Source organism: Sinocyclocheilus rhinocerous, unplaced genomic scaffold (genome assembly GCF_001515625.1).
Source record: "Sinocyclocheilus rhinocerous isolate Xijiao unplaced genomic scaffold, SAMN03320098_v1.1 scaffold946, whole genome shotgun sequence".
Lineage (NCBI taxonomy): Eukaryota > Metazoa > Chordata > Actinopteri > Cypriniformes > Cyprinidae > Sinocyclocheilus > Sinocyclocheilus rhinocerous.
The window spans coordinates 159,836-173,499 of NW_015633151.1; the positions used below are offsets into that span (position 1 = coordinate 159,836).

At 35.2% G+C, this 13,664-nt stretch overlaps 2 protein-coding genes across 2 annotated transcripts; both read left to right on the forward strand.

Annotated features, from left to right (window-relative positions):
* The first annotated feature begins 1,622 nt into the window (after window positions 1-1,622).
* On the forward strand, window positions 1,623-5,604 carry LOC107743152 (chromobox protein homolog 3-like). The gene is made up of 5 exons (XM_016556278.1): window positions 1,623-1,831; window positions 2,366-2,511; window positions 2,604-2,769; window positions 3,489-3,646; window positions 4,757-5,604. The coding sequence occupies exons 2-5, from the start codon at window positions 2,372-2,374 to the stop codon at window positions 4,872-4,874; spliced, it is 582 nt and encodes a 193-aa protein (XP_016411764.1). The 5' UTR covers window positions 1,623-1,831; window positions 2,366-2,371; the 3' UTR covers window positions 4,875-5,604.
* A 2,538-nt stretch (window positions 5,605-8,142) lies between these two features.
* Window positions 8,143-10,282, forward strand: LOC107743219 (sorting nexin-10B-like). Its single transcript, XM_016556360.1, has 4 exons — window positions 8,143-8,280; window positions 8,369-8,469; window positions 9,598-9,699; window positions 9,888-10,282. Exons 1-4 carry the CDS (start codon window positions 8,155-8,157, stop codon window positions 10,102-10,104), a joined length of 546 nt encoding a protein of 181 aa, XP_016411846.1. The 5' UTR covers window positions 8,143-8,154; the 3' UTR covers window positions 10,105-10,282.
* Window positions 10,283-13,664: the final 3,382 nt, after the last annotated feature.

Sequence of the window (13,664 nt, forward strand, 5' to 3'; positions counted from 1 at the left end):
GGGGGGGGGGGAATACCTTAACTGATGTGCCACAGTAAAAAACTTGCTTTTCAACAACAGTTGGGTATACGTTGCACAGAATGTCAAAAGGAGTTATAAAGTTAATAAAGGAGCTATAAAGTAAATAAAGTAAACTTAGCGAATGTAAAATGTGCTTTAACAAATGTAATAAAACATTTAACAAGTTATCTCGTAAAAATGAAACTTTTTATGAGGAACATAACAACTACTGCAAATGGAGATTTATGAATAGATAATTAGCGAGCTCTTGTGGACACAGTATAGAAAATAGAAATGGCAAGGGTTGGTTTGACATCAAATGTAAGTTTAGAAAGTCCGGATTTTGTGTCTTCATTTTGTCATTTTGGTAGATTAAATTTTAAGCAAGTAAATGTAAAATAAATTAAGTTAAAATATAGAAAAAAAAGTTAAAAGGAGAATTTGTTTGTGGTAGGTTTGTGATACTCCAAATTTCTTTCTTTCTTTCATGCAATTGGGTGAACAACTGAACCAATCCGATTCAAACGCGTCTCTGATTGGAAGGCGGAAAACTGCCAATCATTTCTAAAATGGGAGGAGCTTAGGTTCTACACCGAAACCAGTGGTCAGTTACATTAAATCGTCCTAAAGTAAAGAGCTCCATATTATTACCACTGTAAACCCGCTTAACTACCCCATGCAGAAGAGGTTTAGATGTATTCTTCGATTAATATTACCATCATTACTAAATGTATTATTAATGCATTTTTTTTTGCATAAAAACACATTTATTCATTTACCTCAATAAATGACCGTAAATATTCTTGTGATATATATTTTTTCAAGTAATAAAAAAATTAATACAAAATAAATAAATAAATACATACATACATACGCACACGTGTGTGCATCCTCCTTAAACGTGGGTGGGTCTAAAGATCCGCATTAATACTAATATTCTACTCCTTAATTTAGGTTCAATGCAGTTATAGAGTCTAAACCAGACACTGTGCATAGAATTATTATTATTATTATTATTATTATATTAACAACAATAATAAACCAAAAAAATCAGATAAATTATACTTTTGGCCTAAAGGTCGTTTTTGATCCGAAACTGAAAATCGTTTAAGATTTTTTTTGATGGGTCTACCATTATATGACACCTATAAATCTGGATCAGTGAACTCAAGCTGTTGGGTTTATACAGAAGATGCACAAAATGAGTGGCGCATGCGCCCTCCAGTGTCCTTCGACAATACTACATTTGCAACGTCAACACAACGTACAGATATTTCCCGTCTATCTTTCCTAAACCGAAACGCTAAAGAAGTTTATATATACAATAAATCACACGTTCTTTTTAACTCACAAAACTGGCATCAAAAACTGCAAAGGTGGCAATATGAATGCAAATTATTCCAAATATAGTATTAGCCGCTAGTAATTCCAAGGCTGTGACACATCTGAACCACAGATCTGAACAGGTCCTGCCCTTAAAAAAAAAAAAAGAAGAAGAAGAAGAAACAGTCTGTGTGCACAGAGAAATTCAGCCATGTCTTGCTCTCGGGATGCGCCTTTAAGGATTCTTCCCCCGGCTTTCCTGAAATGACCTCTTCCCTTTGAAACCACTTCCTCCCCTTCTCCCAATCGGCCATGTTTAATTTGACTCATTCATGAAAAGTTATGTAAACACAACAGTAAAGCCATGACCGTGAAAGCTACACAGTGAGCGATGCTCGAGTACTGAACTGCATTGTGATCCTCCGTGTGGATGCAGCGCGTTGTTTGTACAGACAGAGCATTAAACAGCAGCAGTGGGAATAAAGAATAGCGCGTGAGGCTTCGCCAGGTGGGCACGCGCACTTACCAAATTCACATCAGTTGGCATAGAAAGAATAGCATTTAATATAACAATCATTCATAATATTAGCCTGCTCGGTCCGTGACTAAGAAAGTTTAGCTCGTGGGAAATGATACGTCATGGATATAAGCGGTGACTTCACTGGCTGCGACGTATTGTTGCCATTGTTTATCTAAGAAATCCCTGGTTCCTCGTGTCAGATGGACACATCGCTTGATACATTAAGAGCAAACAAACGCATACATTTCAAGGGGGAAATGCTTCTTTAAAAATGTCCGACTTCAGTGTTGAACGTTTATGCTATGTACAATGTAAGTTTTGTACAATGTGATATGTGTACTGTAAAGTTTTCCTCTAAAGGCCTATAATAACAAAAACTGAAAATTCTCATCACTGACTAGTTTCCTTAAGCCCCTTCATGTCAAATGATCTTATTTTAATGCTAAACATAACATAAATGCTTTATAATATAATATGAAATACTGTATTAAAACTATTATTAAATGTAGTGTTGTTAAATAGGAAATCATGAGGAAAAAGCAGAATGTGAAAAACAGGAAAGCAGAAGAGACAACGGTTGTCCAAGAGTTTGCAGTGGAAAAAATCATCCGCAGAAGAGTCAACGATGGAAAAGTTGAATACTATCTAAAGTGGAAAGGCTTCACGAAGTGAGTTTCTGGAACAAATGTTGCCTGTGTGTCAGATAATTATATTATGAATATTTACCAAAATATGACATGTCTGTCATTTTTTGTCACAGTGCAGAGAATACCTGGGAGCCAGAGGACAACCTGGATTGTCCTGAGCTGATAGAAGAGTTTCTCAGAAACCTAACTGTCTCAGGAGAGATTGAACAAGAGGGTTGTCAGTCTCTAGACCTGGAGGTCCAGCCCATGCAAGAGTTAACTGAGCTGGATGCCAATATGGTTAGTGTCTTTATATACTGTACTGGTGCACATGCTGTGCCATTTACTTTCACTCCCATAGGACTATTACTGCACTACAGTGTTTCAAAATAAGCATTTTATACCCCAAAAATACATCAAATTTAATTATGTTAGATAACAAACTGCCAAATACTTGCCATAATATGAATAACTGTCAGTGCATTGTAAAGAACAAAGGGGTCCAATCTTGCTTCTGCAAGACAAGTTTCCAGTGTTGCCAACTGCTTTCAGTTGAAAGTAGCTAAATGTCACTAGATGACATCACAATGGCAAATTCACTGATCTATATAAAGATGAACGTTGATCAGTGGGCAAGATGAGAACTTAGATAAGGTTTGTCCAAGTAGTTGCTATATTTGTCCCTAAACTTTTGAAAAAAGTCTCAAAAGGGGCGGGGAAGTCGCTAAATCTAGCTACAAAGTAGCTAAATTGGCAACACTGCAAGTTTCCACAGAGTTTATCCCTAATGGAACACACCTAAACCAGCTAATCAAGGTCTTCAGGTTTATTAGAGAAGGTGGAGCTAAACTCTGCAGGCTGGCCCTCCGGGGAGCAGGACTAAACACCATTGGTACAGAGTTTTAGTCCTGTACACGCTCTCCAAAAACTACAGGTTTATTGCTCTTGCCATGTGATATATAATGTATCCCTCTTGTCAGGCTTTATGATAGTTTAGTTCTGTGTCTGGAATCATGCAGGCTCACCAGCAGCCTCAGGAGGAGCTCATTGAGAAGGGTAATGAGGAGGTTGGTGATCACAATGCTGAGATCCCAGCAGGCCAATCCAGCAACCCAGAACCAGACTGCATCATCGGATGCACAGACCAACAAGGAGAGCTCATGTTCCTCATCAAGTGGTAAAATTTCTACACTGGACTATATGTGGGCTTTCTTTACACTGCTTTATTCATTTTGAATGCAGTAATGCTATTTTTGTATTTTAATCAATGCATAGAATTGTTTTTTTTTTTTTCTCAGATCATGGATTGATACACACCTAAATGTTAACTTGGCTTTAATGCTTTACATCACATTGCCTGAACTGGCAAACTGTTTAGAAAAGCAACAAGCTGATCAAAATAGCAGCACATTTTTGTCAGGTACTGACATTTCCACAGTGTCAGAGTTATTATAAAACTAAAACATTACTTGAAATAAAATAAACAATAACTGAAATAAAATGTGGGGGAAAAAATTTATTCTATTCAGCTAGTTGCCAAAGCAGCATTTGTCATTATCATTTAGTTTAACATGATGTAGTAAAAAAAAAAAAACTAAAACTGAAATAAAAATGAACAAAAACTATGTAGTTTTAGTTTTAGTTTTTTTTTAAAGTTTATATATATATATATATACCTATTAAAAAAGAGTAACTAATAAAAATGACAAAAACATACAACAAAATTACTAAATTATTATTTTAGTATTATTTATATATTATTAAAAATATATATTGATATTTTAAATCAGCTTTTTATATTTTACTTTTAGTAATTTTTATATGTACTGTATTTATTATATGTAATTTGTTATTATTTTTTATTATATTTAGTTTTTTTGAATATTGAAATATATATAACCTTAATTTTTTTTTTTTTTCAGTTTTAGTACTTTTAGCAATTTTTAAGTATTTCTGTTATTTGCCAAGTTTTTTGTCTAATATTTATATTTTATTTCAGGTTTATTTCAATTGGTTAAAAAATTTTTTTTTTTATAGTTTTAGTTAATACTGTACTGATAATACTATTCCTTTCCTTTAATGTCCACGGCTCCTCTTCAACACATAAATAGAGAGAAAGATCAAAAGCAACCTCACATTTAAAAAAAAAAAAAAAAAGAAAAAAAAAAAAAAAAAAAAAAAAGGGAAAGTATACAATGTTATTTCCACTAATCCACCACTGCAGCTGCTGATTATGTAATTTGCTGTATTTGTCCATTAAGACGCATCATCATTTCTTTAATTTCAGGAAAAACACAGATGAGGTGGCTTTACTGTCAGCTGGAGAGGCCAGTAAAAGGTGGCCCGAGATGGTGATCCGCTTTTACGAGGACAAGCTGACCTGGCATGGAGAAGACGAGCAATGAGAGAGAGAAATGTGTAGCAGTGGATACTACTGTACCTCCTGGCAGCTTTAAACATACACAAACACTGTGGCATAAGTTTACCGTTTGATGTACCGTGTATTCAAAGTGTGTGAATCCACACTCCAATGTGAAGCTCTTCCCAACACACTAATCTGTAGAAATGTGACTGGAGTACTAGAGCTCTACTGTAGTGTATGGTTTTACAAATCCGCTAAGTGTTTTGTTAATCAGATGTTGTTGTATCTCTTGGTCTGTTGTTTGAAAGTTCATTTGTGATGTTTATCGTTCTGTCCTCTTTGTTACTATGATCTGAACTGTGAATACACACAGGAGATGACGACAGATGGTACAAAACCTGTTGGAGAGGAACTGTTTGGTGTGTAGATGTACTATTAACCCCTGGTTACGCACTTATTCAAGTTATACTGTGATGATCTGTGAGGGCTTAGTGTGGCTCATGCAGGTATAAATCCATAGATTTGCACAAAACTAATTCTAGAATGTAGCCTATACAATCACGTTTTTGTGAACATCAACGCTTTAGTTGTAGGTCAGTGTCAGTTTCATAGCAGTAGTATAAACAGGGCATTGAGGTTTTGAGGTTTTGTGTTAAAGGCGTTTGTCCTGCAGTTTCGATCTTCTGGTTTCCTGTTTTCTGTAAAGATCACTGTTTAACCTTTAATCTCAAGTGAGCAATCTCTAGGTGCTTTAAATAAACATAAAATTACCTCAGAAGTGTTGTGATTATTCTTATGTTAAATTGCAGTTGTCTGTAAAAAGTGTCTTAAATCAAATAACTATAATGACCTTTGGTACATTCTATTGTAAAAATGGATGAAGCAACCTTTTTCTTATCAGATTTTTTTTTTTAAATCGCAAAATGTTCAAAATTAAAATGTAAAATAACCAATCAGTTTTATTTTAGTATCATTGAGATACTTTTATAATGTTATTTATATTTTATTTATATTATAATATTCTGATTTTTTTACACCACCAGTCAAAAGTTTTTGAGCAGATTTTTTATGTTTTTTCTTTTAAAGGGGTCATATGATGTTGCTAAAAAGAACAGTATTTTGTGTATTTGGTGGAATGAAATGTGTTTATGCGGTTTAAGGTTCAAAAAACACATTATTTTCCACATACTGTACATTATTGTTTCTCCTCTATGCCCCGCCTTTCTGAAATGCGTTGATTTTTACAAAGCTCATCGGTCTGAAAAAGCGAGGCGAGCTGTGATTGGCCAGCTATCCAGTGCGTTATGATTGGCCGAATACCTCAAGCGTGAGACGGAAATGTTACGCCACTTACCATACTGTGATGCCCTGTCCGGCCGGAGCGACTAGACAAAAACATTAAAACCCATTATAAACGAGGCATTCGTTGCATCCAGTGGAGACATAATTATGGATTATAATGACTTATACTGTCTTTTTACACGTTGCGTTGCATCGCGCCGCATAAACATAAAACCATGTCTGTATTTGTGATCGGAGAAACGACAAACAACAAGCACTACTCTACACTGCCCAAAAAACTCGCTTTAAATATAAAAAATATAAAATATAAAAACTCTTTAAATATAAAAAAACGTACTTACAGTCTGTGAGTCAGAACAGACGGCATTGTAGTCTACTCTACCAGGATCAGGAAACAGTCCTCCATAAAATGTGCTGCACACATCTGAATATTTGGGTTGAAGTGTTCTGGAACAAGTCAAGTCAGGTCAAGTCAAGTTTATTTGTACAGCGCTTTTCACGATACAAATCATTGCAAAGCAACTTGGGCGTGTTCGAACGAGCCGTTTTAGGGGGGTGTGGCTGACTCTTAACTTTTATAAAGAATATCTCTTTGGATTTGAGACTTTAGTCTTTGCAACTTTAAAGATCTTCTTTATGCACCAAGAGCTTGTAACACCCTAAAGAGAAAGTAAAAATAATTAAATCGCATCATATGACCCCTTTAAAAAAGTATCTTCTGCTCACCAAGCCTGCATTTATTTGATCCAAAGTACAGCAAAAACAGTAAAATTTTGAAATATGTTTAATATTTAAAATAACTTTTCTATTTGAGTATATTTATTTAAAATGTAATTTATTCCTGTGATTTCAAAGCTGAATTTTTAGCATCATTACTCCAGTCACATGATCCTTCAGAAATCATTCTAATATTCTGATTTGCTGCTCAAAAACATTTAAAACAGTTGAGTACATTTGACAGGCCAGAAAAGGGGATCAATGTCACGTTATAATGTGATACATTACCAGTTAAAAGTTAAAGTTTATTAAAGAAGTCTCTTCTGCTCACCAAGCCTGCATTTATTTGATCCAAAGTACAGCAAAAACAGTAAAATTTTGAAATATGTTTAATATTTAAAATAACTTTTCTATTTGAGTATATTTATTTAAAATGTAATTTATTCCTGTGATTTCAAAGCTGAATTTTTAGCATCATTACTCCAGTCACATGATCCTTCAGAAATCATTCTAATATTCTGATTTGCTGCTCAAAAACATTTATTATTATTATTATTATTATTAATATGTTGAAAACAGCTGAGTAGATTTTTTTCAGGTTTCTTTGATGAATATAGAAAGTTCAGAAGAGCAGCATTTATCTAAAATAGAAATCTTTTGTACTGGAGTAATGATGCTGAAAATTTTCATTCGTTCATTTTTTTTCTTTTTAATTTTATCTTGTATTATTTTTATCATTTTTTTTATGTCTATATATTTCAGTTTCAGTTATTTTAGTACATTGTTACACTAAATGAAAATGAGAAATCTTGCTTTAGAAACTAGCTGAAATTATTTTTTTTTTACATTTTATTTCAGTTAACATTTATTTTATTTCCAGTAATGAATGTTTTTTATGGTTTTAATTTTTGCTAAATATAATAACCCTGTAACCTATCTGTAATATCAAGAGGTTTGAAAAGCTGTACATGAATAACTGTTTAAGTACTGCCAGTTGTTTCAAACATGCAGGCGTTATGATTATGGTACCCATTTTTTCCAGCTGCTTTTTCCTGCTCCTTTTATGTTTATGGCAGTGCTAGTCTGCTATGTCTCTGGTGGCTGGTAAAAATGAAGCACCGCTGTCCGTCAGAGACACAAAATGAGCTTGGATGTTTTTCCCCAGTCTACAGTTCCCATGAATCAGCCCCAGTTGGTCAGCAAGACCAATGTCTCATGAAAATACTTCCCTTTTTATTCTTCCCATTTTTTTAAACCTCTGAGTACTGGTTATGTGTCCTTGTCCAATGTGAGTTTGTGAGCGTATGCGTGAGGTCTTTTCCAGCGTTCTTGGACTTATGCAGGAATTCACTGGCGTGTGGGTGAGGGATCCTCGCATCCAGAAAGAGGATTTCTGGCATGCTTACATGGATTATGAAATCTGTATAAATGTAAGTGCAATCAGAACATATGATACAAAGTGGTCAAAACAGATGGCAGAAACTTCCTGATCATTCTTTATATTTCACATTAATTCAGACAAACAGTCTGGCCTTCACTAAGAAGAGTTCCTGTGTGCGGCGGAGATACAGCGAGTTTGTGTGGCTAAGAAAAAAGCTACAGGAAAATGCTATGCTCATGTATGTAACCATTGCATCCTGTTATTCTTATTTACTTTGTTCAGAATTTGTTCACTTATGGTTAATCGTTTGTAATCGGGTCAATGATGTAAAACAGCGTCTATGAAAATTGAAAAACCCAAGTTTTTAGACATAAACCCTCTGTATATAAATTTTATTGATATCCTTTATTATGCATTATGTTATCTGGATAGTTTTTTTTTTTTTTTTTTGATACAGAAATTAACAACATGATCATCATAGAAGGTGTACTGAACAATGAATGAAAGAATTAATCATTTTATTGAATGTATTTAAAAAAAAATAAATGAATATGTGTCACACCCTGACATTTTTTTATTTTGATACAGAAATTTAAATCATGATCATCATAGTAGAGGTGTGTTGAAGTCATTGTATATGTGCGCATTACATTTTTTATGTTTTTTTAATTAATTAAAATTAATTAGTTTGAACATCACAGCATTGACCCAATTTGTGTCCCAGTTAATATAAATAAATTGACTAATTACAAATTACTAATTGTTGCTAATTACTAGGATTGTTTTAGCTTTATTTATATACCATTTTAGTATTTATAAATATTAATTAAATTAGCTTTTATTTCTATATTTTCAATTTTCATTTTAATAATTTTTAGTAATTTAGTAATTTTAAGTTTTTCTTCTAATTGTTTTTTTTCCTTTATTGGTCACACTTTTGTTTGGGGACCAATATTAACTAACTATTAACTATGACTTTTGCCTCAATAAACTCCTTGCTACTACTACTAATTCTTAATAGTTAGTAAGGTAGTTAAGTTTAGGTATTGGGTAAGATTAGGGATGTAGAATATGGTCAGGCATTAATATGTGTTTTATAAATACTAATAAACAGCCAATATGCTTACTAGTAGCGGGAATATGTATGCTAATAAGCAACTAGTTAATAGTGAGAATTGGTCCCCCCTTTTTATTTTATTTTGGCTTTATTGTCATAAACAGAAACGTTTTTAATCATTTTAGTTAACAATACTACTAATTACCATATTAGGCAGCTGTATTGTAGACATATTAAAGTTTCACTCATTGGGCAATTTTCTATGTGACAAATGAAAACTCAACTTCTGTTGTTGTTTCTGAATTGCAGAACACATATACCCAAACTTCCTCCAAAAAACCCGTTCTTCAGTCTCAACAATGCCAGAGAGATCGGAGCCCGTATGGAAGGGCTCAGGAAATTTCTAGAAGAGTAAGTATCAAAATAGAACTAAAGAACAAGATACATACAACAAACATAAAACCATGGCTGAAAGAATACGTTTAGCTTGAGAACATGTGACGTATCTCAGTATTTCATCTCTTGAATCTCAGAAAATACAGTAACTGAAATGCTTATGGTTTCTGTGATCAGTTACTGTATATACTTACATCCTCAAGGGTGGTTCACAGCCCGGTGCTGCTTTCCGACAGCTGCTTACATCTCTTCCTACAGTCCCAACTAAGTGTGAAAAAAATCGAGGCCTGTGCTGAAGGCCGAAGTCGCTACACTGTCTCTGAGGCCATTCACAGTTTCGGCTCAGGAAACAAACGCTTTGAATCTCAATCTGAAGGGAGCATGGAAGAAGAGGACGAGCTGCACTGTGAATCAGAGTGATAGACTACTTTCTACTAAGACATTGCTGAGGAACAATATTCAACAATGAAGATTACAGCCCATGAGGAGAGACAATGGAACAGGAAAAAAGTTACTGCCATTGCTGAAACGGTGTTGTTTTGTCTCGCACTCATACTTTCTGTATTGACGAATCTGTATTGATGAAGATAACCTAATAAATTCAATTATTTAAACCACATTTGGGCACACATTAATGTCTTCCTTGGCAATCAAGTGAATGTATAAAAGCATAATGTGGCCTGTGTGGAAGACAGTTTGTTGTTAAAACTACAGATGTGCGCTGAGAGGTTTATGAGAGGGAATTTATGCTTGCGTGTGAAGTCCCTTAAACGCAATAACCCGATCCTAATAAGCAAATACAGAGCATTAAGACATTACGTGATTTAAACCCGACCTTACAGAGCTAAATCCTAATAATAATCTCTACTCAAACAATTTTATTGCCATACTTGGCCATAAAAGATCATTGTCTGGATGTCATACAAATTGTGCCTTCTCATAAATATTTAACAATCGTGTGAGGCCACACATGACCAGCAGATGGCGCCGCAGCTCTTCTGTCTTTCCATGACTGGACCGTCTCATACCTGCAAAATCATAAACATTTCATCAAAGAGAAAAAGCCCTCAAAGCTAGCAGTATTTTCCCTTTTTCAAATCATCCACTGCTTTCACAGGCTTTGACTGGGACATCAAATCATCGAGACATTTCAGAACAGGAGGATAAAGGTATTCTTTCGCCACACGCAAGAGGTTTAAAATATAGCCATTAAAATAAGGGCCACGAGCATTATCCAATAAGCTAAATTATATCTTAAATCATCAAGGCAAACATATATTTTAGGTCACAACAAAGGGTCATGGTGTGGCTGGTTAGTATGGCCTTACAGTTTAAAAATAACTAATCACATAACAGAAGTATATAGAATAGAAAAATAGCATAAAAACATAGCCTGTTCTTCAACGCACATGCGCACATTTTACCCCAGTAAAATTTTTTACTAATAAATCCTTTTCTGCCGCTAGAGATTACCATATAGGCCTACCCAGTCAATAAAAATGTGTTTTAATAACGTTTTTCTAATGTTCCAATTAAGTTATGAAAACGTTATTGCTGAATGTTCTCTTAACGTTCAGAATTTTGTTTTTTAAATGTATTAAAAACATTTTTGTTTTTACGAATGTTAAGAGAACGTTCAAGTTTATCATTTTGCAAACATTATGGGAAAGTTAGGCTATACGTTTGAATGTTCTCTGAATATTTTTAAGTAGCCTAGTAACAATAAAAAAAAGTTAGACGAATCTCCAACTACATTTCAGAAAACGTTCCATGAACGATGTCTAAATAACGTCTTTGTGCTAGAAGAACGTTTGATAACTCGCCAGAACGTTCTGAGAATGTTCACTGTTAGCTGGGTAACAACCTGGTAATCATTTTCTATGATAATATTTACGCAATGTCATGTGTGTTTTCTTTCAGTTGTTTACAATCAGAACTAGACATTCATGAATACTTATTAATCTAAACAGTCAAACAGGTTTGTAAAAAGGTCTCAAACTGTTTGATTCATTCGCACAGTTCACTTACACACTGAAGTAGTTTGTCATATGGTAACAGGATACTTTATGACAGAAAAAAAAATAACACTGGATGATGTTATTTACATACAATCTGTATGAAACGAACTTGCAAATGTCTTAAGCTATATCATGTGTTAGCAATGAATTGCAATAATTGCATGTGCAGCTTGTGAACTATGGGCTGGGGGTTGAGAGAGATGGGAACGTGGGTTGCTAAAATTATGATGCTAATATTTCAGTAAAATAGATGTTTTACCAATACCCAATTGTTTTTTGTTGGGCTTTATTATTAATTACATCATTAATTAATTTGATCTAATTTTCGTAAGATCTGGCAACAACACCAATGGCGTGAATTTGCAAATCTATCTGATGACCCTAAGAGGCACAGAAATTACACACTTCAGCTTAAAGAAAGAGTCACATTGACACTTTCACTAAAAAGACATTCCCTCACCCCGTCTCCTCCCGTCTTACTTGTACCTCTCAACACTGCAGGCAAAGGCTCATATGTGCAGAGTCGCCCAACAGGTTGAAATGTTCCTCTAATCGCCTGCCCCCTGAACATCACTCGCCACGGCTCCCCTAAGAACCCTGACGGCCAGCTGCTGCTGTCTCTCTAACGATGGAGACCGTCTTAATAGGCTCTGCACACACTCAGCTGCCTGATAGCAGCGCTGGCAGCACCGGGCCTGAGACTCCCACTGGACGCACAAATACCAGTAAAAGAGGCTGGAGGTGTGCATGCGTCAAACAGACAAGCCACTCTACCGGTTGTATGGGGGCAATACCATGTTGACAGGCAGAGTCCCAGTGCAGGCTGCTGTGTTGGTTAATGTCAGCGGCCTGTCATTCTGTCCACCTTCCGAGATGACGTGCTTGGCCCTTGCTGTGACATCTTCATGAGGTGTGTTATTTATTCAGCAGGCCAGTCAGAACAACTGAAAGGTGACATTTGAATTATACTGTAACACCTAAAGCATCTGTTTTTCCATGAGCTCTTTCAGTTGTTTAATCCAGTAGTGAATCCTGTTGATTCACCAGATAAAGACACCAGATAACCAAAAATGCCTATTTTTAAAAAAAAATTACTTTATAGAATTTAATTAAAGGGGTCATATAATGCTGCTAAAAAGAACAGTATTTTGTGTATTTGGTGTAATGAAATGTGTTTATGCGGTTTAAGGTTAAAAAAACACATTATTTTCCACATACTGTACATTATTGTTTCTCCTCTATGCCCCGCCTTTCTGAAACGCGTCGATTTTTACAAAGCTCATCGGTCTGAAAAAGCGAGGTGTGCTGTGATTGACCAGCTATCCAGTGCGTTGTGATTGGCCGAATACCTCAAGCATGTGACGGAAATGTTACGCCCCTACCATACTGTGATGATGCCCTGTCAGGCCGGAGCGATGATTCAAAAACATGAAAACCCATTATAAACGAGGCATTCGTTGCATCCAGCGGGGACATAATTACGGATTATAACGACTTATACTTTCTTTTTACGCGTTGCGTTGCATCGCGCCGAGTAAACATAAAACTACGTCTGCATTTGTGATCGGAGAAACGACAAACAACAAGCCCTACTCTACACTGACCAAAAAACTCGCTTTAAATATAAAAAAAATAAAATATAAAAACTCTTTAAATAGAAAAAACTTACTTACAGTCTTTGAGTCAGAACAGCCAGCATTGTAGTCTACTCTCCCAGGATCAGCAAACAGTCCTCCATAAAATGTGCTGCACACATCTGAATATTTGGGTTGAAGTGTTCTGGAACAGTGTTGTAAATACAACTTAACCACTGATTTCTAGTCGTGTCCATTTTTGGAAGGCCAAACAAAGTAGTTTCGCTTTCACAACGAAACACAGCATCACACACGGCGACCTAAAGTAAGCAGAGGCCGGGGGATAAAGTGAGGAACGGCCGGAGGGCTAGAGTGAGCAGAGGCGCGG